Source organism: Lithobates pipiens, unplaced genomic scaffold, assembly GCF_037356315.1.
Source record: "Lithobates pipiens isolate NorthernLeopardFrog02 unplaced genomic scaffold, aLitPip1_a1.2 Scaffold_16, whole genome shotgun sequence".
NCBI classification, from domain to species: domain Eukaryota; kingdom Metazoa; phylum Chordata; class Amphibia; order Anura; family Ranidae; genus Lithobates; species Lithobates pipiens.
Window position 1 is genome coordinate 215,969,105 of NW_027507748.1, and position 25,063 is coordinate 215,994,167.

At 43.3% G+C, this 25,063-nt stretch overlaps 1 protein-coding gene across 3 annotated transcripts in view; it reads left to right on the forward strand.

The window, feature by feature from the left end:
- The first annotated feature begins 11,739 nt into the window (after positions 1–11,739).
- Positions 11,740–25,063, forward strand: part of SYTL1 (synaptotagmin like 1) — a 107,197-nt gene continuing 93,873 nt past the window's right edge. The window contains exon 1 of one of the 3 annotated variants that reach the window (XM_077481022.1): positions 11,740–11,881. Coding sequence is in view for 1 of the 3 variants with exons in the window: in XM_077481021.1 (XP_077337147.1) it covers positions 11,806–11,881 (76 nt within the window). In the remaining 2 variants the exon portion in view is untranslated. Of the gene's footprint in view, positions 11,882–12,157; positions 12,305–25,063 lie in introns of those variants that run through there. The other 2 variants (XM_077481021.1, XM_077481023.1) reach the window with 2 other exon arrangements.

Below are 25,063 nucleotides of genomic sequence, written 5' to 3' on the forward strand. Positions count from 1 at the left end.
TTCCCGCAACGGCGCACGCCATAGCGGCCAGCAAGTCGTCCAGCCATGTTACCTCTCTGACACATAGGTTATTCAAGCCACAGCGAGCATACAGATTCTTGCACCAATTATAAAAAGTGCCTAAACCTAATGAATGCTGACTGCATTGTTTTCAGGGCTGATACTGAAATGCTAAAAAAGGAGGAGGACTCATATACTACTGGGTGTTCAAGATGTCCCACTGGCCAGAACTTGTCCAATATGTTCTGGAGATGATGGACTGTCCTGCTGCAAATGTGGTGACCAAGAGGGGCTTTGGCCCAGCAGGAAGACTAGCAGATTCTGTTTATCTATAGACAGCATTGACTGACTGACTTAGATCAAAATATATCAGAACTGTATTACAGCAGACTCTAAAACACCTGCTGCAGATACTGCTAAATGTATTTTGAAATGTAATGCTCATTAAGTCTACCTCTGAGCACTTCCCCTCCTTATCTTCCATTTTATTAAAGAATCGTTTGTCTATGAATGCAATCTTGTCTATATTCCCAGATGTTTTGTATCTCTTTGTATCCTTTTGTCGCTGAAAACTCAAAATAAAAGATTATATTAAAAAAAAAAGTGTGATGTGCTCTTACTTGGGAATGTTTTTTTTAGTAGGTGTTTCCCAGCTGCAAAGCTATACCGTATTGCATGGTGAGAGTGACTGACTGAAGCTTTTCTGTGAATATTGTGCTGTTCGAAAACATGGTGCACAGTTTTTGACGTGTCCCAGAAGATTACAGGGAGGGATGGGCCGAATAGGCAGCCCGAGCGGAAGTGGGAGCTAGGTACCTGTCAAAACTAGGCAAATGTGGCATGTCAGGGGGTCAGGATTCTTTAAAGCAGAAGTTCCATTTTTGGGTGGAGCTCCGTTTTAACCACTTACCCTCTGGAAGATGTTACCCCCTTCATGACCAGGCCATTTTTTCGTAGTTAGGCACTGTGTTACTTAAACTGGTGATTGCGCAGACATGCAAAGCTGTGCACAAATTACATTTATATTATTTTTTTTCACACAAATTTTGTGGTATTTGATCACCACTGGGTTTCTTCTTTTTTATTATATAAATAACATTTTGAAAAAGAAACAATTTTTTTTTCACTTAGCAGGAAACGGCTGAGTTTCAAACCATATTGGACAGGCTGAATGTACCAAGTTGATCGATTGATAAACTTCACAAGAATATGCTATGTGTACTAGCTAAGGTGCTAGTGATAATCACTGTCTTCCTTCTCCTGGAGGGGATGGCTTCCCTGTCCTTCTCTGCCCCCCCCCCCCCCCCCCACCACTGGCAGAAGACAATGGCCCAACAGGAGGGAATCCCCTCATTAACACTGTCTGTGTTGATGGTGGAATTGAGCACCTTTCTTTTCTGCAACTTTCTTCTCTGTGTATGGCCGATCTTAGCTGCTCTATGGCCGGCCTTAGCTGCTCTCCTATAACATTGAGATATAGATATATATATATATATATATATATATATATATATATATATATATATATATATATATATATATATATATATATATATATATATATATATATATATATATATATATATATTTTTTAGTCCTCTTTCCTGTTGAACTGCCCAACACGGAGTGAATTTCGTGCAGTTACTGATCAGGGAAGAGCTTTATATTTGAGTCAAACTGATGTTCGTCTCGAACATTGCCTGTTCGCCTAACAGCGAACAATTTTGTGTGTTCGCATCAAATTCGAACACCCTTTAAAAGTCTATGGGATAAATAAAAAGTGCTAATTTTAAAGGCTTATATGCATGGTATTGTCATAAAAAGTGTTTAGGGACCTGGGTCCTGCCCCAGGGGACATGTATCAATGCAAAAAAAAAAGTTTTAAAAACAGCCGTTTTTTTGGGAGCAGCGATTTTAATAATGCTTAAAGTGAAACAATAAAAGTGTAATATTCCTTTCAATTTTGTACCTGGGGGGTGTCTATAGTATGCCCGTAAAGGGTCACATGCTTCCCGTGTTTAGAACAGTCTGACAGCAAAATTACATTTCTAAAGGAAAAAAAGTCATTTAAAACTACTCGCGGCTACAATGAATTGTTGGTCCGCAATACACATAAAAGTTCATTAATAAAAACAGCATGGGGATTTGGGGAACCCCGAATCACAAAAAAAATGCTTGGGGGCCCCCTAAATTCCATACCAAGGTCTGGGTCTGGTATGGATTTTGAGGGGCACCCCCACGCCATTTTTTTTAAAAAGTAGTGGTCACAGTGCGTCCCTCCTTCATACGCAGCTGTGCTCTCCTCTCTCCCCCCCTCCTTCCCTCCTCCTTGTCTGTCAGCTTCCTCACTCTGTCTGTCTCTGTCTGTCTCTGTCTCCACCCCGCCGCTATTAAAAATTAAAAACCTATCATGGTCACTGCCAGCCCCTACATTAGAGCCTGGTATACCACACTATGCAAGTCATTTCTAAAAACGAGTGTTGTAAATACCTATTTAAAGCTAGCTTCTGGCCAGTCATGTGACTCGCGGCTGCTTTAGAGCTCCGATACATGGCTTCTGTGGGAGGCCACGTGCTCTCCCCAGCTGATGTCAGAGGGGGATCTCGGTCCCTTCCACAGAAGCCATGTATCAGAGCTGTAAAGCGCCCGCGAGTCACGTGACCGGCCTGAAGACAGCTCTAAATAGGTATTTACAACGCTTGTTTTTAGAAATTACTTTCATAGTGTGGTATGCCAGGCTCTAATAGAGGTCTAGCACCCTGGGGTTTAGTCAGGGAGCTCCTCACCAAATTCCTTGTCAGCACTAGCTACTGTAGTTAATTACCAGGGAACCATTGACTTCTCCCTAAGTTTGGCCCGATTTTACTTTCCTCTTCTACCACCAGGTGACCAGGCACTCGGAGTTATTAGGTTGAGAAGGACAACTCAAGGTTAGGTTATGAGTATATGAGTTATCTCAGCCAATGGGCAGGGATTTTGTGGAATCCCTTGGCCTGCTGGGCGAGTATATATATATATATATATATATATATATATATTCGGATGAGGTCAAGTGATGTGTGTGGTACTCCTCGGGCTGCTAGGCCAGAGATTGGGCCTATCCAGAAGTAAGAGGACAAGGCAGGGTTGGGACTGTGGCTTGCAGTCCAACCAAAAGTGACGGTTTTGCTGGCAGGAGAATCTGTCAGTGGTCCGAGGTAGAAGGGTAGCTGTCACCACAAAGAGACCAATCGTCTTTACCAGGGACCACAGTGAGTAAGTGAAGCAAGTACCAGAGCAGTATTCTCACCGAATGGGCATGGTGGAGATTCGGGAAACTTCAGGCAGTGATCAAGTCAGGGACTCAACCAGCAGAGGTGACGCCTGCAGAGCCGGTCAGCCTCATCAGGGAAGCATGGGTGAAGCTTGAGGGAGATACCACCCCAAAAGCCTTGAGGAGTTCACGGGATTCAGAGTTAGTGAATCAGAGGGTCCCGTGAGAGACCAGGAGCTCAAGGGGCTGAATAACTACAAGGAAAAGTTGTAGTACAGCTGAGAGAACTGCTTAAGTACTGTTACCATAGGAGACAGCAATCCTGAACGTGCAGAAGAAGTGGCACCTTGCTGGGGAATTCCCTGTACTGCTTTTCCCCTTTTGAAGTCTCGGAATCAGCCATTAGAAATTGCAACTACTTAAGGGAGTCCTGGCCTTAATCCTCTTTCCCCTACAAAAAATAAAAAAGGACTGTCAAAGAAATAAACCTCTTTTACATCCAAGAAGTGTCTGGCGCCCAATGACTTTTACCATCTTTACACCCACTAGGCCTCACAACCCACCACTCATTGAAGGATGTCAGTTATCTTTGGCCTTGAAGGTTAGATTAGACTGGAAGAGGTCAGAGATTCTGCTACAGAGGGTCTGGCAGTAATTTAAAATTTAGACTTTACAAGCACGTTAATGAAATATGAACTATCTCAGACTCTAACCGATCGGAACTAATGACATTAACAAGCCCAAAGCCCGTTGACAAAGGCATTAACTCTGTATGAGAGAGTAGTATAGTAACGCCTCATGCTTCTCTAAGGCCGCGTACACACGCGGGGACTGTTCGCCCAACTTTGTCCGCTGAACAGTGTTTCGGCGGACAGTCCGCTCGTGTGTGGGCTTTCAGCGGACAGTTTCAGCGAACAGTCCGCTGAACAAGGTTTTTCGGAAATTCCGAAAAACTGTCCGCTGAAACTTTGTTTCAGCGAACAGTCCCCTCGTGTGTAGGCTTGTTCGTCAAACTAAGTTCCGCGCATGCTCAGAAAGGATTTACACGCCGAGGTTTGCATTGCAGTGTATAGGACGTCGTTTTCTAGTCCCGTCGTACGTGCCGTTCACGTCATCGCGCACGGTTTCAGCAAACTGTTCGTACGTCGTGTGTGGCCATGTCCGTCCATGCTAATTTTGAGCGGACTGTTTGCCGAAACAGTTTGACGGACAAAGTTGGGCGAACAGTCCCCGCGTGTGTACGCGGCCTAAGGCTATATGCCCACAGATGTAGATCCAGGCGTATTGGCAAACAGTATGAAATACACCTTAATTTACAGCACCTGGGAGCCCTACATGAAGCATATATTTTTTGCAATTACATGAGCATGGATGTATTTTCCTAAACACAACATTTGCATGATTACAGATGCACAGTGTATATGTAATAAAGCAATATAGACAGAATACACTATAGCTAGCTCCCACTCACTGTACATACAGGGGCATTTTATGCATTCATGTGCATGTAGCCTAAGCCATCACGTACCTGACTGTAAAGGGGTTGTACAGCATGCAGAGCCTGTGTAATGATATTTCTGGGACTAATGCCACGTACACACGACTGGACTTTCCAGCAGACTAGGTCCGACAGTCTTCCTGAAGGACTTTCGGCAGAGTTCCGATGGACCTTCCGAACGAACGGACTTGCCCACACATGGACGCACTAATGTCCTGTACACATGGTCGGACATTCCGACCACAAAATCTGTCAAATTTTTTCAGATGGATTTTGTCCGAAACTGGTGTTGCATACACACAGTCACACAAAGTTGTCGGAAAATCCGATTGTTCGGAACGTGGTGACGTTCATTGCGTACAACGGGACTACGTATAGGCTAATAGCTAATAGGTTTGGTCTTGTAATTTGATCTGAGCATGCATGGCACTTTGTCCGTCGGAATTCTCTACAAACAATCGGAAAAGGTCCAATCAGATTTTTTTTGTCTGAAAATTTCAGATCCTGCTCTCAAATTTTTTCCGTTGGAAAGTCCGATAGAGCCCACACACGATCGGATTTTCCGACAATATAATCCGATCGGACCTTTTCTGTCTGAATTTCTGACCGTGTGTACAGGGCATAAGTCCGTACGAAAGTCCGTTAGTTTTGAACGTGATGACGTAAGATGTGACTAAAAAAGGAATTTAAATAGCCAGTAGCCAATAGCTTCCCTTGTGTCGTATTTGGTCCGACAGACGAACGGTTTTCCCGATAGGAATTGAGTCGGACAGATTTGAAACATGTTCTATTTCTAGGTCTGTCAGATTCTTTTAATGAAAAACGATCGGATTAGCACACACACGATCGGATTGTCCAACGGACTGATTCCGTCGGACCTTGTCTGCCGGAAAGTCCGGTCGTGTGTACGCGGCATTACAGCCGTCCCTTTGAGATATATTATAGAAGGCAGTGATGTACCAGGGGGTGCATAAGGCACCTGCATGCACTCTGATGTATGCTCCGAATGCAGATAGTTTTTTTCAATCTGACTTAATATAGTTTGTAGACATAAAACAGATAATTTTCTCTATCTACTTACTGTATCTATGTTGGTTTATTAAAACGGAAGACAAAAACGTCTTTCTTTTCTCCCATTCTTGCTGTTAAATGACTTCCAAGGCATTGCTTTTTTTTGTTTTTGTTTTGCATCATATCCTGGATGTGTGGTAATCAATTTGTGAAAACATTTACAATATTCAAAGTCAAATAAGGACAGTAATGTAGCAGTGTAATAATTGAAATATGAAGCCGTAAGTTAGTGCGCTGCATTCTATTTACTGCTAAGTGGCATTTGGCATGTAGGAAATGGAACGAGTGCCTGTGAATACACGTTGCAGAGTCCACCTGGGAGCATTTTGCCTTGGGACAATATTAAACAACATGACATGGGTGGAGATTCAGGAGCAGACAGAAGCCTAATCTGGATCTCAGTTGTAGGTACCTTTAGTCTGAAGTTGTGCTCTGTTTTTTTATAGTAAATGTACAGTATGTTCCTCATCAACACAAAGATCCTATGTTAATACATGTATAGGCTCTGTTCTATGTAACTCTGCTATCCAGAAGAAACTTTTTGTGTAAAAAATGTATTCAATCACATAGTAGCCAGATCATTTTTGTACAGTCACCTTGACAAACAGGTTTGTTAAATTAGAAAGGCAGCAGCCATTTAAAAAAATATTAGGGGCTTAAAGAGTGCCTTCTGTTAAAATTAACTGTTGCATGTAAGCAAGAAAAAATAAACACAGTATATACTCCAAATGTGATATGTTAAAGGTAAAGCTTGATGCATTGTGCTCTTTTTAAATTTATTTATTTTACCCTACTATTACACCTATGCATGTTTTTTGTGAGTTTTCTGTTTTTCAGAAATGCGCTACAGTCCATTTAACATAGTATCCTATGGTACACGTTTTTTTAGTCGGTGCATTTTTGGTAAGGGCCTTGAACTTTTTTTCGCACTGCAGATTCTGTTTTGCGTGTAATAGACTTCAGTACTGTCTTTATTCCCTTTTACAATTTTTGGTGAAAGTGTAGGAGTACTATGTTCCCCATGTTCATTAACATGGGGGAAGCGGGATCTCAGGGCACCCTTGTTTAAGGGGGCTTCCAGGTTCCGATAAGCCCCCGCCCGCAGACCCCCACAACCACAGGGTTGTGGGGAAGAGGCCCTTGTCTCCATCAACAAGCCGATCACCAGCTTCTGTCAGAGGAACATTGGTCCTGAACAGAGAGAGCCACTGCTGCTATGCTGTGCCCACCAATGCCACCTGCCAGTGCCACCTGCCAGTGCATATCAGTGCTGTCTACCAGTGCCCACCTGTGCCACCTACCAGTGCCCATCAGTGCCACCTATCAATGCCCACCAGTGCCACCTATCAGTGCTGTCAATCAGCGCCTCATCATCAGTGCCACCTATCAGTGTCACCTACTAGTGCCCATCAGTGCCACCTCTCAGTGCTAGCTATCAGTGCTGCCTTATCAGTGCCCATCAGTGCAGCCTATCAGTGCAGCCTCATCAGCACACATCAATGAAGGAGAAAAATTACCGGTTTTCAAAATTGTATAACAAACTATTAAACTGCTTTTTTTTAGCAAAAAAATAAAAAAAAAACAGCAGTGATTAAATACCACCAAGAAAGCTCTATTTGTGTGAAAAAAATTCTAAAAATGTAATTTATGTACAGTGTTGCATGACCGTGCAAAATTCATTCAAAGAGTGATAGAGCTGAAAGCTGAAAATTGGCCTGAGCGGGAAGGGAGTTTAAGTGCCCAGTAAGCAAGTGGTTAAAGTACTACTAAAGGCCAATACTTTTTTGCATTGATAAAATCATTTTAAATATAATGCACAATACTGGTAAACTTTTACTTTAAATGTAATGCCTTATATTACCTCCAGTCTATCAGCATGCAGCTTCTTTGGGTTCAGATGGTGATCTTCCCTGCACAGAGAAGTAGCAGCATTGAGGCATCATAAAGGGGAGTATAAGGTGGTTGGGGGGGGGGGGGGGGGTTGCCACCTCCTCCCTTTAAACCCGAACACCTTTGAATTACACAGATTCTGAGGCTAATTTAATGCAGATAAGGCACCAAGTGAGTTTAACCACTTGAGATCCGCGCTATTGCCAAATGACGGCATTAGCGCAGACCTACATTTCCGGGACTACGTCTATTGACGTCGTCCCGGTTACGAGCGGCCTGCGCGCCCTGTGATCGGCGAGTCCATGAGACTCGCCTGATCACCGATCCGTGCAAGGGGTCGATCCCGACCCCTTATCACGTGATCAGCTGTCAGCCAATGACAGCTGATCATGTGATAGAACGGAGCCGGTAATCGGCTATTATTCCTCCTCGCGCTGACAGCGCGAGGAGAAAAAAAAAAAGCCGATCACCGGCGGCCGTGATCGGGACATCAGTCCCGATCACGGCCATCAATACAAGGGACCACCTGCCACCTGCCAGTGCCCACCTGCCTCCCGCAGTGCCATCCTGAAGTAAAATAAAAAGCAAAAGTAAGTGCCCCCCGTCAGTGCCCCCCGTCAGTGCCCATAGTGCCCACAGTGCCACCCACAGTGCCACCCACAGTGCCACCCACAGTGCCACCCAATCTGCCTCAAAGGTGCTGCACCCCAGTGCCGCCCATCAGTGCCCAGCAGTGCCGCCCATCAGTGCCCAGCAGTGCCGCCCATCAGTGCCCAGCAGTGCCACCTATCAGTGCCACCTATCAGTGCCCATCAGTCCCATCTATCTGTGGTACCTATCAGTGCCCATCCGTGCCACCCATCCGTGCCACTTATCCGTGCCACCCATCCGTGCCATCTTATCTGTGCCCATCTTTGCCCATCAGTGCCGCCTTATCTGTGCCCATCGGTGCCGCCTTATCTGTGCCTATTAGTGCCGCCTTAACTATGCCTATCAGTGCCCACCAGTGCAGCCTATCAGTGCCCACCAATGCAGCCCATCAGTGCCCACCAATGCAGCCCATCAGTGCCCACCAATGCAGCCTATCAGTGCCGCCTAATCAGCGCACTTCAATGAAGGAGAAAAATGACCCGTTTGCAAAATTTTATAACAAACTATTAAAACATGATTTTATTTTTTATTTTTTTTGCATCTTTTTTTGTTTGTTTAGCAAAAAATAAAACTCCGAGCTGTAACTAAATACCACCAAAAGAAAGCTCTATTTGTGGGAAAAAAATGATAAAAATTTCATTTGGGTACAGTGTTGTATGCCCGCGCAATTGTCATTCAAAGTGCATCAGCGCTGAAAGCTGAAAATTGGTCTGGGACTGAGGGGGGTTTAAGTGCCCAGTAAGCAAGTGGTTAATTACCACCTTAATCAGCAACAGAACCTGTGTAATTAATATGTGTTCGGGTTTAAAGGGATGAGGTGGCAACCCTAGGGGGAGTCCTTTAAGATTCTGTCAATTTGCTATACATGAACAAGATGACAGGGTCTATTTAATGCAAGAAATACTCTCTGGGGGAACTTCCATCTAATTAAAGACTTTCCGTGTCTGTTAATAGCTACTTTACTGAAATATATGACTGGTAAAACTCTAATAAGAAAATATGCTCAAAATGTATGTTTTAAAAGGTGAATTGTTAGATTTTAGTTCTGCTTTGGTTCCCGTCTTTTGAAGAAATACACGTTTGTGTCAGAAGAAAGTACAAAAATCTTTTCATGTTGCATACAGTTTATTTCTGTAAACATAGTATTACGAGAGCAATAATGACACGTTAGTATACCTTGGGGGTAAGTATTAGTAGGCACCTTGCAGGACTAGCTATTATCTGCTGACAGTAACTACAAATCCACCTAGTAATTTTAGCTTGTTCACTACCTATGTAGTTGCAACTGTTACAATCTGTATTGAGGACTCTGTCTGCATATGAGTACCAAATTATACTGACGCATTACTATCTGTTAATGCAATTCACTAGATATAGAAGAGATCGTGGAATAATCTCAATACATACTAAACTACGCCTTGTTAAAAAAAACTATTGGGAGGCCTGGATTTTTTAAAATTATTATTGGCTGTCTATTTTGGGCACCCAAGCGTTCCTGTACATGTTCACTCTGCCAGAAGTCCAGGATTGAATTTCTTCAATTCCCTCATATGTTGAACCCCCAAAACTAGTTGTTTTTTATGTGGAATTAAATTCCAAGCTAATGTGGCACTCTTATCCTTCTAAAGCTCTAATGCAGAGGTCTTCAAACCATGGCCCACCAGTTGTTCAGGAACTACAATCCCCATCATGCCTAGTCAGTAGTCATATCTGTGAATGCCAGAGTTTTTCAATGCATTATGGGATGTGTAGTTCCGCAACAGCTGGAGGGCCCCGTAGTTTGGAGATCCCTGCTCTAGTGTCTTCCTCTGGGGGTCATTCAAGATACCCATGTTGACTGAGAGCAGCCTCCAAGACTTCAACATTAGATACCACAATCTAGTCACTGCAGAGTTCAGAGCTCTTGTATCCTATAAATAAATAAAAAAATATTTTATTAGGCCTGACATGTGCAGTGACCCTGCTGTATCACAATGCACATAGACCTTTAGTACACTCCATAAAAAAAAAAAAAAAATATATATATATATATATATATATATATATATATAAATAAAAAGGTCAGTTTTGGGTCCATTGTCCTGCCTTAAAGCAGGACTAATTCCTACTATAATTTACAGCCAAGGAAGCCGCCATCTTAGCCTCTGTTTGATCTGCAGTTGCCATGGTGCCACACATGTGATCAGCTATCATTGGATAGATGAGAGTTCGGTTGAGAGCTGATATAAACACACTAGCGGTGATTGCTCTCACCAAAAGCATGCCTTTAATGTAACAGTTTCGGAAAACAGTTAAAGCAGAACTAAACTCCGCTATACTTACTTTTTCATCAACGGTCAGATGCTCACGAGGTCCCTTGCCAGCATCGGCATCTTCTCCCTGGCTTCTTCAGCTGTCTTCAGTCTTGATTGGCTGACCCGGGATGACTTCATTCCTGTGCATGAATGACGTCATCCCACACCAGCCAATCAAGATAGCTGAAGACCAGCACCCGGAAGAAGCCATTGATGAGATGACAATGCCGGCAGGAATTCTGCCATCCCAGCACATGGGTACTGCTCCAGAATGTAAATGGAGCTGCCATGTACCTCTCAGTGTGCATTCTACAAAAGATTGTGAACAGGCATGTGATTTTATTTTATTGCAGAAAATACATTTCACATCTCTTCTGCAATAAAGAGCTGCCTGCTCACATTTTTTTTTAATATCAGACTTTAGTTCCACTTTAAATCAGTTTTTCTATTCTGTTTTATAAAAATAATGATTGAAATACAGCACGGTAACCTGTCTGCATTAACACACTGCAACAATCAGCCAGGTGTGAAGGAGGCATTCATCTTTTAGTTTTTTTTTACCCTTTTAGTTACATATATAATATATATATATATATATATATATATATATATATATATATATATATATATATATGAGCCCTGTGTAGCTCCATTTTATGAAACATCAGTGCATCAAAATATTTCAAAATGTAATTTTTTATTTTTTTTGCAAACTCTGTTAATGAGTTTTACTTTTATTTTAGTAAAAAAGAAAGCAAAAACCTGATTTTGCCACTGATGTCCCTCAAAGACAGAAAAATCTCGTAGATGATTTAGTCTACCAAAGTCCACCGAAATTAGAAGAGTCCTAATCCGATGAACTTGGGCTTTTATCAGTTATCAAATGCATGATCCTTGAAAATGTTGAATGAAATTATACTATGAATTTACTCTGAAAGTTTTCATACAATGAACATATTCATAGAACTGAGACTACTTGATGTACCAGAAACGTCTCAGAACATATAGGCCTGTTGAACGTCTCTGGAGCTGTAGGACTCCTGAGAACTCGGCTGGTGGCTAGAAAGTTAATAGCATTTTATATTTGTAAGAGGTGTGCCTGCCAAGGGGAGGAGTGTTTTGCAGTGACTCAGTGCTATGCATACTGTATGCACACATTCACATACCTGAGCTCTCGCACAAATCACCTGTACACCTGGAAAGGATCAGCACACTCACACACAGGTAAGGGACAATTATGGGAACTGAGGCTTGCAGATACAGATTCAAGAAAAAAATGAAAAGCAATGGAGCTAGGTTTCGGAAGTAAAAAATTTTCACCGTCATCATATGTTGCTAAATATATGATTGCCAGTGTGTAAACATAATTAGAAATAGGCGTTTTATTGTTTGCCAAGACAATCCCTGTTTAGTTATGTTTGGTTGTGTGATTATTGTGCATCGTGTACGCTTGATAGTGACATACGGAAAGGAACATACTGGTTTATTTTTCATTAAAGGAACTCTTACCATGTATGTAGCTTAGAACGTCTGGTACCACCACACCTGTATATTTGGAGCATGCAGGGAGAGGGATCCCTTTTCCTGTTAATGTGGCACACTGACAGGTGGAGGGCGTTCCTGTACTGTGATCATGAAATAATCAAGGTAAGGGGCCTTGTTCTTCTAAGATTGCTACAACAACATATTGTAGGTGATTTGGCCTTCTTGTGTGACATCAGCAACATTTGGTGTTAGACAAAAAAAAAAAGTTTTCATCTTTGCTTCACTAACACATCAAATTGAATTTGCCTAATGCTTGTCTTTTGTGTGTTTCTAGTTTACTGAAGGGGTGTGTATATGCCCTGTTAACACAGATGGCCAGCAAAGTAGTAGAGATGAATATAGATGCAGGCATGCAAAAATAATTACAGGAACAAAAGCGCTGGTTTAAAGTATGTAATCTTAAAGTGTCTCTTTGCCTTTGCCTCCTTTTACACCCTCTCTACGCCTCTCCAATCACTGCTTTACCTACTTCTTTGGGTGCTGAGCTGTCAGTGCCCATGCAGACGGCCAGTGGTCCAGGGATGCTTCCAGCACAGATCAGAGTGATGACTATACCCGCTCTAACCAATCAGAATCGACCTCATCTGTCCCGGAAGTGCTGCAGAGGGAGAACAGTTGAGGCCGCTGAAGCAGCTGCATGGGCACTGACAGCTCAGCATCCACTGAGGTAAGTACAGCAGGGACCGGGGGAGTAGGGAGGCTGTACAGTGATAGTTTGCCTTTTCTTTTTTTCATGAAAGGTGCACTAACACTTGAACTCCAAAAAAAAAACACCTGCTATTTCTCTCAGCCTTATCCAAATCAACCGTATCCAAAAGAAGCTAGTCTTATAAGTCTAACACCTAAGTTACAGTTTACATGGATACACTTGACCCATGAATCCAATATTCATCATAAGAATGTGAGGCTCTACTCTGAGTAAAGGAGAGAAGCCTATTTATACACAAGTTAGGGTCTTTTTTGGTAACCCCATTGCAAGGCCGAAAACAAGTGTCCCATCCTCTCTGAAAATGTATGATACAGATAGGATGCTGCAGCATGCAATATTTAATTAAGGTGTTAAAAGACTTGTAGATGTAGGTGTGGATATGTAAAAGACTTTTGCAATAGTTCTTTATCTTTATTACTACAATGTTTATGTCTTTTGACGTTGATACTCCTATGGCAGACAGTATTATCTTTTTATTATCTGTAAAGCCTAATAAAAACAGATTGAAATTGCACAGATATGCTTAAAGGACTTCACCTTGAACAATTGGTCAGATAAGATAAATCCAAAAACTCAGAGAAGAAAATTATAAACATTGTATGTGCAATAAACAGTGGAAAAGCTGCATCAGTTTGGTATTTGTCCAAGTCACAGTGCTTACAGTAGTTCCAATTAGGAAGCTTTACTACACTTCACTGTTGGTTGTTATTGCCTCGATTAGGATTTATGTACATTATTATGCACCAAAATGGCTCCAGGCTAGGCCAAAGGGAAATTAACAGAAACAGTTATTTTTCACATCACTGCAGGATATAATAGTAATGTAAAGGTCAGCAGAAGAAACCACTGAGAATTGTGGGTGACCATAGAGATCACAATTCCTGGAATTGTTAGTTTTCCAGCCGACTTTGGCTGAGGGTTTCTCCTGCCTGGTGGTGCAGGCATCAGAAAGTTTCCCTCTCTTCTTTTGCTGGCATGTCTGCATACCTCCCAACATTTTGAGATGGGAATGAGGGACACCTACTAACAAATGTATGTAGGCATAATACACGCCCCCTGCCACACCCCCTTAAAGGAGAATTAACCGCAAAAAAAGGGTTAATTAAATCCACAAGGACTTTTTTTTTACCACTACTATTCCTTTATTTTGGCTTTTAAAATGTACAAATGCAGCAATTTAGAAATTGGATGAAAAATTTAGCACTGGGAAACACTTTTTGAAAGATAAAAAGTGCATTTTATATACAACGTTATAGATCAGACCAAAAGGAAGGACAAATGAGGGGGGAAGAGGGACAGAGGGAAATTACTCCAAATCAGGGACAGTCCCTCTAAATCAGGGATAGTTGGGAGCTATGTGTCTGTTCACCAATTTCATAATAACAGGGCTGCTTTAACCCTTTCTCACCTGCCAGGCACGATTCTTAAGGTAGGGGGGAACAGGACTGACTTCCTGATTATGTGACTACTTTATTTGGCTGTTACATTAGTCGGTAGTCTGTCCTGCAAGCTCCTAATCATAACTAGAGACTTGGTGTTGCTGGTGAAAGCTTGGTCACCATGCTGCGAGCTGTGGTTGGTAGGAGGTTTAATGAAACAAAATATAAATAAAGCAACTAATATTATTAATGTACATTTAACCTGAAAGATACAGATCATACAGAAATGCTGAAGAAGAGAAAGTATACCTATGCATGGCCCCAATTCTGAAAAGATAACGGCTTCTGCCTGACTTATTTTTGCATATAAACCAGGAATGAAATCATAACGTACACCTAGTAACAGACTCTTCGTTAGGTGCTGGTTAACACCCATTTTTAATTTTTGTATACCACACATTTTAAAATAAGTTACCTTAGGCACTACATGTCTGTGCATCAAACAACAGCACTTCTAGGAAATATTGTGATTACACAATGTTTGAGGGCCTATTCATTGCTGCACATTTTAATGTGCATTATGTTAAAGAATCCTATTTATTTTAAAAAAGGGGCATGAACAAAACAGAATACACAGTCGTGTTGTGCTGTGTGATGCAGGTGCATTGTGGTATCTTTCAGAATGTATGCCAGCAGCATGCATAACATGGGTTGCCATATCTTCTATATTTTGTAGTGTTACAACTTGGAATTTAAATGGATTTTATGTCAGTGATTTGCCAAAATAGTCCATTTGATTGAAGTAAAAACAAAAATATTTGTAGCACATACCCCTGAAGGAGCCACTGTTTCTCGGGCCCCCTGTTTCTGTGCCCATGACTCTGCAAATTGCACCACACACTGACAACTTGTGCTGACCACGTACTGACTTCCTTTCAGCTCTGGTCCAAGCACCCCAGAATATGGCGACAGGGATACAAGGTTAAAAAAAACATGGGTGCCAATATCTTGGTAGAAGGTCATTGCCACGGACAGAGACATAGTCAAGGTGACCCAGGGTCATACACAGCGAGGTAGCAGCAAGTCAGTACCAGTGAAGCAGAGAGAGCAAGGTCCAGCAGCAGACCAAGGTCAGAGCCAGGAAAGAAGGTAGGGAATAGTCAGAGGAAAGCCAAGGTTGGTGTCCAAAATCCACAGAGCAAGGCCAAGAACGAGGTGGACCAACAATGGAGGATCAGTCAGCAAAAGCGGGAACACAGGTCATGGGAAAGCTGAAGAACATCCAGAGATTAGCACACACCAGGGTTTCCTTTAAATAAGCAGCTTGGTGCCTATGCATGTGGACGTGCACACTGATGTGCGCTGGCGCACACAAATGCGCCTATATGTCCCCTGACACAGCCTCTCACCAACTCCTGTGTCTGCAGATGATCTCCCTCGGATCACTGTGTGAAGAACAGCTGGTCAACGTTCACAGAGTCCTTCCCATTGATTAAGCACTTGCGGCATGTGCAGATTTATTCACCTATATACTGTACATGTGATTGAGCCTGCTGCAATTTAGGAGCTCCTACTGTGACTGCTTTATCTACTGGACACTATTGCCAATTACAAGTAACCAGGTATCATGTGATCACTATGATTGGTCATAGCGATCCCATAATAACAATGGCTTCCCATTCATGAACATCTTGCATAATGTTGTGTTCAGTGACTGGCCCACAGTAATCACATGGTGCCCGGCTACCTGTACCATGTCATTAACTTAGCCAATCACAGATCACAAACAAAAGCAAGCTGTTCATGAATGAAAAACCCATTCATGACAGCCAAAGCTATTGCTTTTACAGTGATCATCACAGTGTAGTACAGTGTCACAAATTAACAAATGTTAACCATTTTTAAAAAAGTTTAAGAAATGTAATTAAAAAAATATTTATTTATTTATTTTTTATATACTGTCACTCATAAGTCAGTATCCCTGATCACCACCACACCAGTCATATGATGACGCTGTAGTGCACTGGTGAGAGTATGTCAATAATTAATAAAAACAAATGTGAAAAAAACACATTTTATTTAATTTCTTCATTTTTCAAAAAATTACAACTTCAGAAAACTCACCATGCCTCTTGCTAAATACCTCAGACTGTTTACTTTCCAAAAATTGAATCATTTGGGTGGTAATTGTACTGTCCTGGTGTTTTAGGGCCTCAAGAAAAGAGATAGGCCGTCAGTACATCAGGATAGATTCGTTTTCAAATATATATATATATTATCCATAACTTTCACACAAACCAATTAATATCCACTTGTTGGGATTTCTTTTATCAAAGACATGTAGCAGAATACATTTTGACCTACATTTTTGAAGTAATCTGACTTTACTGGATATATTTTATATCAGAAAATAGAAAATATAATTTTCTGTCTCTCTATATAACAAAAAATAAAAATCCCAGTGGTGATCAAATACCACCAAAAGAAAGCTCTGTTTGTGTGAAAAAAAGTATATAAATTTAATTTGGGTAGAGTGTTGCATGACCGCGCAATTGCCAGTTAAAATAACGCAGTGCAGAATAGCTAAAAATGGCCTGGTCATGAAGGGGGTAAGACTTTCTGGAGCTCAAGGGGTTAACGACTTTAAGAATGGGCCTCTTTTTTAGGTGTGGTGTTTACAAGTTAAAAACATTTTTTTTGCTCGAAAATTACTTAGAACCCCCAAACATTATACATTTTTTTCCTAACATCCTAGAGAATAAAATCCTTGCAATACGATAGCTTCGGTAAGCGGCGGAGGGCACCAGATCACAGCAGGAGGGGGGGCCCTCTCCCACCATAGATAAAAGTGATCTTGCAGTGAATCCATCCGAGAGACCACTTTTATCTTTTATCGGACCGCCGGCCCAACACGGGGATACCAGGGTTATGGCAGCTAGCTGCTGCCATAACAACGATATCCATCCCCAAAGTAGGGACATACATCGGCGTGCGGTGGTCCATAAGTGGTTAAAGTGATTGTAAAGGCAGAAGGTTTTTTATCTTAATGTATTCTATGAAAAGCCTGTGTGCAGCAGCCCCCCTCAGCCCCTTTAATACTTACCTGAGGTCCCTCTAGATCCAGCGATGTTGCAGGAGTGTCTCGGCTGCCCGGGACTTCTCTCCTCATTAGTTGAGACAGCAGTGCAGTGCGATTGGCTCCCACTGCTGTCAATCAAAGTCAGTCAGCCAATAAGGAGAGAAAGGGGGCAGGGCTGAGCCACGGCTCTGTGTCTGAATGGATACATGGAGCTGTGGCTTGGCTCGGGTGCCCCCATAGCAAGCTGTTTGCTGTGGGTGCACTCAACAGGAGGGAGGAGCCAGGCGCACTATAGAGGTACCCGAAAAGAGGAGGATCTGGCTGCTCTATGCAAAACCGCTGCACAGAGCAGGTAAGTATAACATTTTTGTTATTTTTAAACTTCCGCTTTAAGTACTGGTGACCCCTTGACATGCTCCAACTTCCTCCCCTGGCTTTGCGGTGCTGGAAGGAAGATCACCTCTCCTCCCTCCCTCCCTGCAATTTTCTGGGACACGTCACAGGTCCCAGAAGATTGCTCAGCCATTCACTATGTGGCTCGGGCACCCACAGCCTGTCGCCCACAGTTAGAATGCCGGCGCCTTGGAGAGGAGGTGAAGAGGACCGAGGCTTTCTAAATGAACATCGCTGGACCATGGGACAGATGAGTGTGATTATTAAAAGTCAGCAGCTAAACTTTTTGTATATAAATGGGTGGAACTCCACTTTAGCTAAAAAAAAGCAATACTTTGCAATCACTTTAAGCAGCTGTCTCCAATGACACACCGTGGGTCTCTAATAAGTCCAAAACTGACTGTGTATGGCTCAATGGCCTTCACACTTCTCCCCTGCCTGGGAAAACAGCAGGAACAATAATCCTCTTTTCGTCCCAGAGTCACCTGGGAACTGCAGTCCTCTATTTCTATCTTATCAATCCAGTGCAGTCTATGTAGGACTACACCTTCCACAATCCTTGCAGTCCACATCTTGTGTGCTTCCCACAAGGGCAGGCTCAACACTGGCTGCAGTTTCTTAAAGCGGAACTCCACCTAAAAGGTGAAGTTCCACTTTAAAGTGGTTGTAAGGTCAAAGAAAAATTACTGCCAGCCCCTCCGTTCTACTAAGCTATACTACTGTGTACAAGTTTGTATAAAATGATGCCGCTAAATACTTTCTTTTAGATCTTTTCTGGTCGGTCACGTGACCGCTGGCCACTCCTCTCCTGATCTAAGGGCTACAGTGGGACGGGCTGAGAACCCCCTCTGACGTCAGCCGGGAGGTCATGTGACCGCTGTGCAGTCCACTCAGCCCCTCCTGCTGTAGCCCTTAAATCGGGGGAGGAGAGCGGCCGGAGGTCACGTGACTGACCAGAAAAGATCTGAAAGAAGGTATTTAGAGGCATCATTTTATACAAACATGTACAGTACACAGTGTAATATAGTGTAGTATAGCTTAGTAGAACAGAGGGTCTGGCAGTAATCTTTCTTTGACTTTAGTGCCAGCTACTAATAGCGGCAGGAGGGGAGAGGGAGAAATCACATACAGCCTCACATACAGGAGCTGGCAGGCAGAGAGGGATAAGGAGAGAGGCAGAAAGGAGAGTAGCGGGATGATATTGAAGGCATGTAAACTCACCACCGTATCATGGATCAGCAGCCATGATTACTGTGGTCAGCACACTGAGGGGGATACAGGCAGAATCAACCAGGTTTTTTACAGTGTGCTGTTTAACCTGCTATAAGGGAGCAGGATCTTCTTTTTTTTTTTACGGTTACCCGCTCTTTTTCTTTGGGGGGGGGGGGGGTTGGTACCTTGGAGTCAGGGGTGTTCAACCTTTTGAAGAGCGAGGGCCACCGAAGCGAGTTGGTAACCAGTTGCAGACCACAATGAGCAGAGCAGGAGAATGACAGGTCCATGTCCACTCTGCATATGCAGAGCAGACACAGCCCGCTCTACTCTATGGGCCCTCTGATCCGATCCACCCAGACGAAGGGGACAGATTCCCTTCTATTTTTTTTTTAGGCAATTGGATTAGAGGTAGGCAAGTGGAAATGGACACAAGTTCATTTACATCTGCCGCTCCATAGAGGTGAATGGAGCTTCCGATTGGGACCACCAGAAAAACAGACAGGTGGATCCAATCGGACTGATTGTGTGAAAGGGGCCTAAGGCTCATACTGATGTACTGCAGTTTACCCGCACCGCGGGTGCAGTGCATCTGTGGCTTTTCTGTGGTTTAACTGTATTTTGCCATAGGCTTGTATTATATCCTGCAGGTGTGGTGCACTTTCAGAAAGTGCACCAAACCTGTAGATAATAACAGAATCCCATGAAGAAGTCTGTTGATGACGAAACATGTCGGGGCGTGGCTATCTGGCGAACTTAGTTGTGGATTAGCTTGAGATCTGGGTGACGGGCGGTGGCGCTGGACGGAGGAAAACAAAGGATACCGTTTTAAACACCCACACTGGCCTCTAATCAGCTGTGTGAGACCCAGTGTGAGGAGGGGTGAGAAGGAACCAATGCCCCACAGGATACTCAGATACCTGAAGTGTTCAAGTGTGGAGTGTAGTGATTTATACCTTGGCTTGTTCATTTATTGTTCATGTTAGTGCATTGAATTTTGGTTTATTTGAATTACAGTGCTTAACTGTGCTTAACTGTATTACGCTATTGGAGGCTTCCATTGTTATTCTCTCGCAAGGTATATTTACATATGACTTGATGAGAAGGGATCAAGATATATGAGCTTTGCAAGTCTGGTGGTATACAGGCATCCATCTAGAGGATATAAAGCTTGTTTTTCCAAACACGTGAGTGTGAGGCTTATGAGCCGGTGAGTGCACCCACAACGGGGGTTTTCACGATCACAGGTGGTGAAGGAGCAAATACATTTTGGTGGACACTGATTATCACTTTTCACATGGACTATAGTATTCGGATTTTATTTATTTGGACTGATATAATTTTATTCGTTGATTCACTGATTTTGATGTACTTTAATTAATTTTGAGTACCTGTATTTAGATTGATTAATATTTTTTATTATTTATTTGCACTGGAATATTTTGGGTAATTATTAAGGTATATATATATTTTTGGGGATATTTATATATATATATATATATATATATATATATATATATATTTGCATGTTTGGCACTTTTTATATATATTTACGGGTATACATGTGAATGTTACTGTTATCTTTATTTTTATTTTTAGGCAGGTTGAAGTTAAGCATTCACCTATTGAGTGCTACGTGTCACATAATTTTGGGGTTTTTGAGAATTATTGCCCTAATGTGGCCCAGATGACTACGGGACCATTCACAACGCACAGCGCAGCTTGTGCATGTGAAGTGAGCAACCAGCTGTTAAGCTGAAAGCCGCATAGCCTGCTGCCCACAGTTAGGATGTTGGCGTCAGGAACCCAAAGGCTAGTGAAGAATTAGCCTGGGTGAGGACAGTACTGGATCCCTGGACAGGTAAGTGTCCTTTTATTAAAAGTTAGCAGCTAAAGGATCTTTAAAGCAGAGTTCCACCCGTTTTTTAGTTTATTAAAAGTCAGTAGCTACAAAAAGTGTAGCTGCTGACTTTTAATAAACAGACACTTACCTGTCCCACGACCGTGACAGCTTACGGCTTCACAGCCTGGCTCGCATGGCGCATGCGCGAGTCGCGCTGCGCTCTGCTATTTGCCAGGCAATCTTCTGGGACCTGTGACATGTCCCAGAAGATTGCTGGCAGGGAGGGTCTGCCTAGGGCGAGAGGAGGAGTCGTTTAGGCGGCTGTGAAGAGGAAGGAGAAAGTGGAACAGGAAGTCCCACTAAAAAGAAGGCACTCACCCACCCCCCCCCCCCCCCTCAAAAAAAAAGAGATGCCAAATGTGGCATGTAAGGGGACGAGGGGTGCTTAAGGCGGAAGTTCCACTTTTGGGTGGAACTCTGCTTTATTAGTAGCTTCCTCCTACACTGTGTCTGTATAAAAGTATTTTTTCATGCAAGCAAAGGCAGTAACAGAACAACAGACACAGAGAAACCTCAGCCTCTCCTCTCCTTGTCAGTTGGCCGAGGGGCTACATCATTTTCCAAACATTTCACAAATAAACACTGAAAAGTATTCACCCCCTATGCTTCGAAACCCCTAAATAAGCTACAGAAGTCATATGATTTGTTGAAGAGCGTTTACCTGTGTGCAATTAAATTGTCATATAATCTCAGAACAAACACAACCGCTCCTTCCTTGTTTCAAAACAAGTCTGGAATAATGTTCCAAAGCAGCAGCAATCAGAATCAATTTATATTCCCAATTGTGAACATCCCATGTTGCAAATCATTTCATAAATATGGAAAGAGCATATAGCACAACTGTGACCCCACTGCCCACCAAGACCCAGTAACCAGATATAAAAGGGCATCACATAGAGAAGATTTGAGATCCGTGAATGAATTGGGTGCAGCTGTCCATGGGAATAAAATGCTGGTCAGGGTTGAGGATTGATGGATGCACATAAAGGTCAATTCTAGGTTGTTTCAGTGTGCAGGAGACCAGAGTCTGGGCCAGTCCAATAGCCCTAAACATACAGCCTGAGCTATACCGGAATGGTTTAAAGTTGTACACTGGAATTTAAAAGAAAACAAATTGCAGTTGGGTCCCCTTGCAGTACCCCAACACTGCTGGGGCATAAATAGGGGGGGGCAGGGGTCTAAACTCCCAACCCCAGTGTCCAAACTGGTGGACACTTTAGGCTGATGATAGGGAAGTCTACCAGGGAGAAAATAGAGATAAGTGAAATTGGATTTGAAGCTGGACTTTGGTCCTGCCCACTAACAAGAAAAATGAGCCAGGGACAGTATGGGACACTGGAGGTGATAAATCGGACCCACAGCAGGCAGAGAGAGCTGTTGGAAGGCCACAAGGAGAAAAAGGACAGTCCACATGGATTAATCATTCAGGTGTGGGTAATCCAGGCTTCCCTAGGACTTTTTGTTGCTCATATGAACTATTTCAATACAATTACTGTAGCATATGTTATTGTGTACATAGTGACTAGGCTCAAGTTTTAAGCCCTTCCCACAATTTTGCTACATGTCAGAAAAGAAATCCGAATCAACCTTGCCAGCATGCGCAGCGGAATGGCGCTCCAGTGCATGGGCGTTTGTGGCACTTCAGCGGACACACATTTGCGGCCCCAAGGAACGGCGCACATACATGCGCACTAGAGCATGCATTACGTGACTTCCTTGCTGCCTATAAAAGCTGCCCCCTCTCTCAAACAAATCACTGATTTTTCTTCAGCTTCCTGTGTACTTATTCCTGTTTACTGATTGCCTGTTGTGACCCGGATTGACCCTGACCTGCCTTGATCTTCTCCTGGACCTAAACTCTGCCTTGCTTTACAGACTCTGCTTATTGCTCTGGTGTTTGACCCTCAGCCTGTGACCTGGATTACCGTCAGTCTCCTGTGCCTTGACCCTCTGCCTGTGACCCAGATTACCTTAAGTCTCTTGTGCCTTGAACCTCTGCCTTTGACCCAAATTACCTTCAGTCTCCTGTGCCTTGACCCTTAGCCTGTTCTTGATCTTGCCTCCAGTCCACAGTAACTTGGCTCCAGCCTACCCATGGACTTTCTCTGGGTGCTAGACCCCAGGCCTGTTCTGGGCTCTGCTTCTCTTCAGCCTCTCTCTGGACTCATACGTACCTGCTCCTGCAAGGCTGCCAAGCCCTACGCTGACCTTCACGCAAGCCCTGCCCAGCCTGCTGGTAGCTTGTGCCTCTTTGTGCCATTTACCCTCTGTACCATCTCCAGGTGGTGGAGTGTGCTTAGTCGCAAGAGGGAACTGGTCTCTGCATCTCGGCCTTGGTGAGCACCCCATTCTGACAGTACAAACCAGCCATGTCAGAAGCCGACGGAGCATGTTCTCCTCTTGAGGGCCTCTGCCAGCAGGTTACGGCTCTCACAGAAGCGGTCCAGAAACTAAAGGAAGGCTATGTCCAAATTGATGGCCACCTTCAGCAGCTCTCCAGGGCATCAGTAACAGCAGCCACAGTACCTACACTCCTCCTCCCAGTCTCAGTGAAATTCTACCATGGTGATGGCCCTTCCTGAACCCAGGGTCCCCACACCTGAGTGTTTTTCTGGCGTCTGCAAGAAATTCAGGGCATTCAAGAGTGCCTGTTCTTTGAACTGGGCTCTTCAACCTAAAACTTTTTCTTCTGAAATTGTAAAAGTTGGATTCATAATCTCCTTACTGGCCGATTAACCGCAAGCCTGGGCCCATAGCCTAATGGAGCAGAGACGTCCTTTACTAAATTCTGTGTACACTTTTTTGAATCCATGGCTCAATTATATGATGATCCACAGTGCAACGCCACAGCCGAAGACATTCAACATACCTTGTCCCAAGGGAGAAGGCCGGTAGAGGACTATACAGTTGAATTTCGCAAGTCGTCAACGAACCTGCTCTTAAAAATCAGTACTGCCAGGGTCTGTCGGAAGCCCTTAAAGAAGAGCTGGCTCGGGTTGAGACCCCTGCTACCTTGGAGGACTTAATTCAAACCGTCACTAAGCTGGACAGATGCATGCAGGAGTGATGTTCCGAGCGCTTCCAGGCTTCCCGACCAAAAGCCTTCTCCCATCCACCTACCATTTCTGGCTTCCTCAGACAGACCCCTCCAGAAGCCGAACCGATGCAGCTTGGACTAGTCCGTTCTCCTCTCACCTCGGAAGAGAGGCAACGAAGACGCCAAGCCAATCTATGCTTATACTGTGGTGGAACAGGACATTACCTTCGCAACTGCCCCGTGAGGCCCAGTAAGTTATAAACTATCAACTCAGGTTTTCCTCAGATTTATGTCACTCTCCTCATCTCCCTACAGTTAGCAGGAGTGGAAATCCCCCAACCGACCATAATTGATTCCGGGGCCTGTAGTTGCTTTCTGGACCCTGCATTAGCTCAAAAACTACACATTCCACTGCTGCATAAGAAACAAAGTCTTCAGGTCCATTTGGCTGATGGGTTCCTTTCTTGCTCCGGAACTGTCACACAAGAAACTGTATCTTCTTTGTGGAAAAAAAAAGGTGGTTCCCTAAGGCCTTGCATCGACTACAGAGAACTTAACAAAATAACCATTAAAAACCAGTGCCCGGATCTTCTCCAAGTTAGACCTACGGGGTGCCTATAACCTCATCCGAATTTAGGCTGGGGACAAATGGAAGCCCGCCTTCAGATCCAGGTTTGGACACTATGAGTACTTAGTAATGCCATTTGGCTTATGCTATGCCACCTTTCAACACCTAGTAAACAACATATTCCGAGAATATCTCAATGACTTTTTAGTGGTCTACTTGGATGATATCCTTATCTTCTCTGCCACCATCAAATTGCACCAGGTTCATGTGAAAAAAGTTCTCACAATTCTCAGAAAACACAAGCTATACCTTAAAGTTGAGAAATGTGAATTTGAAAAAACTGTTATTCAATTCTTGGGGTTCATCATTTCCACCAAAGGGGTTGCAATGGACCCGCAAAAAGTTAAGGCCTGCCCCGGGGGATAAGAAAGGAGTTCAGCGATTCATAGGTTTCGATAACTTTTATCGAAAATGTATCATTGGCTTCTCTTCCATTGTCTCACCCATCACCCAACTAACCTGTCAACACAACCGTTTCCAGTGAGGCACAGGAAGCCTTTGTCAAATTAAAGGCTCTATTT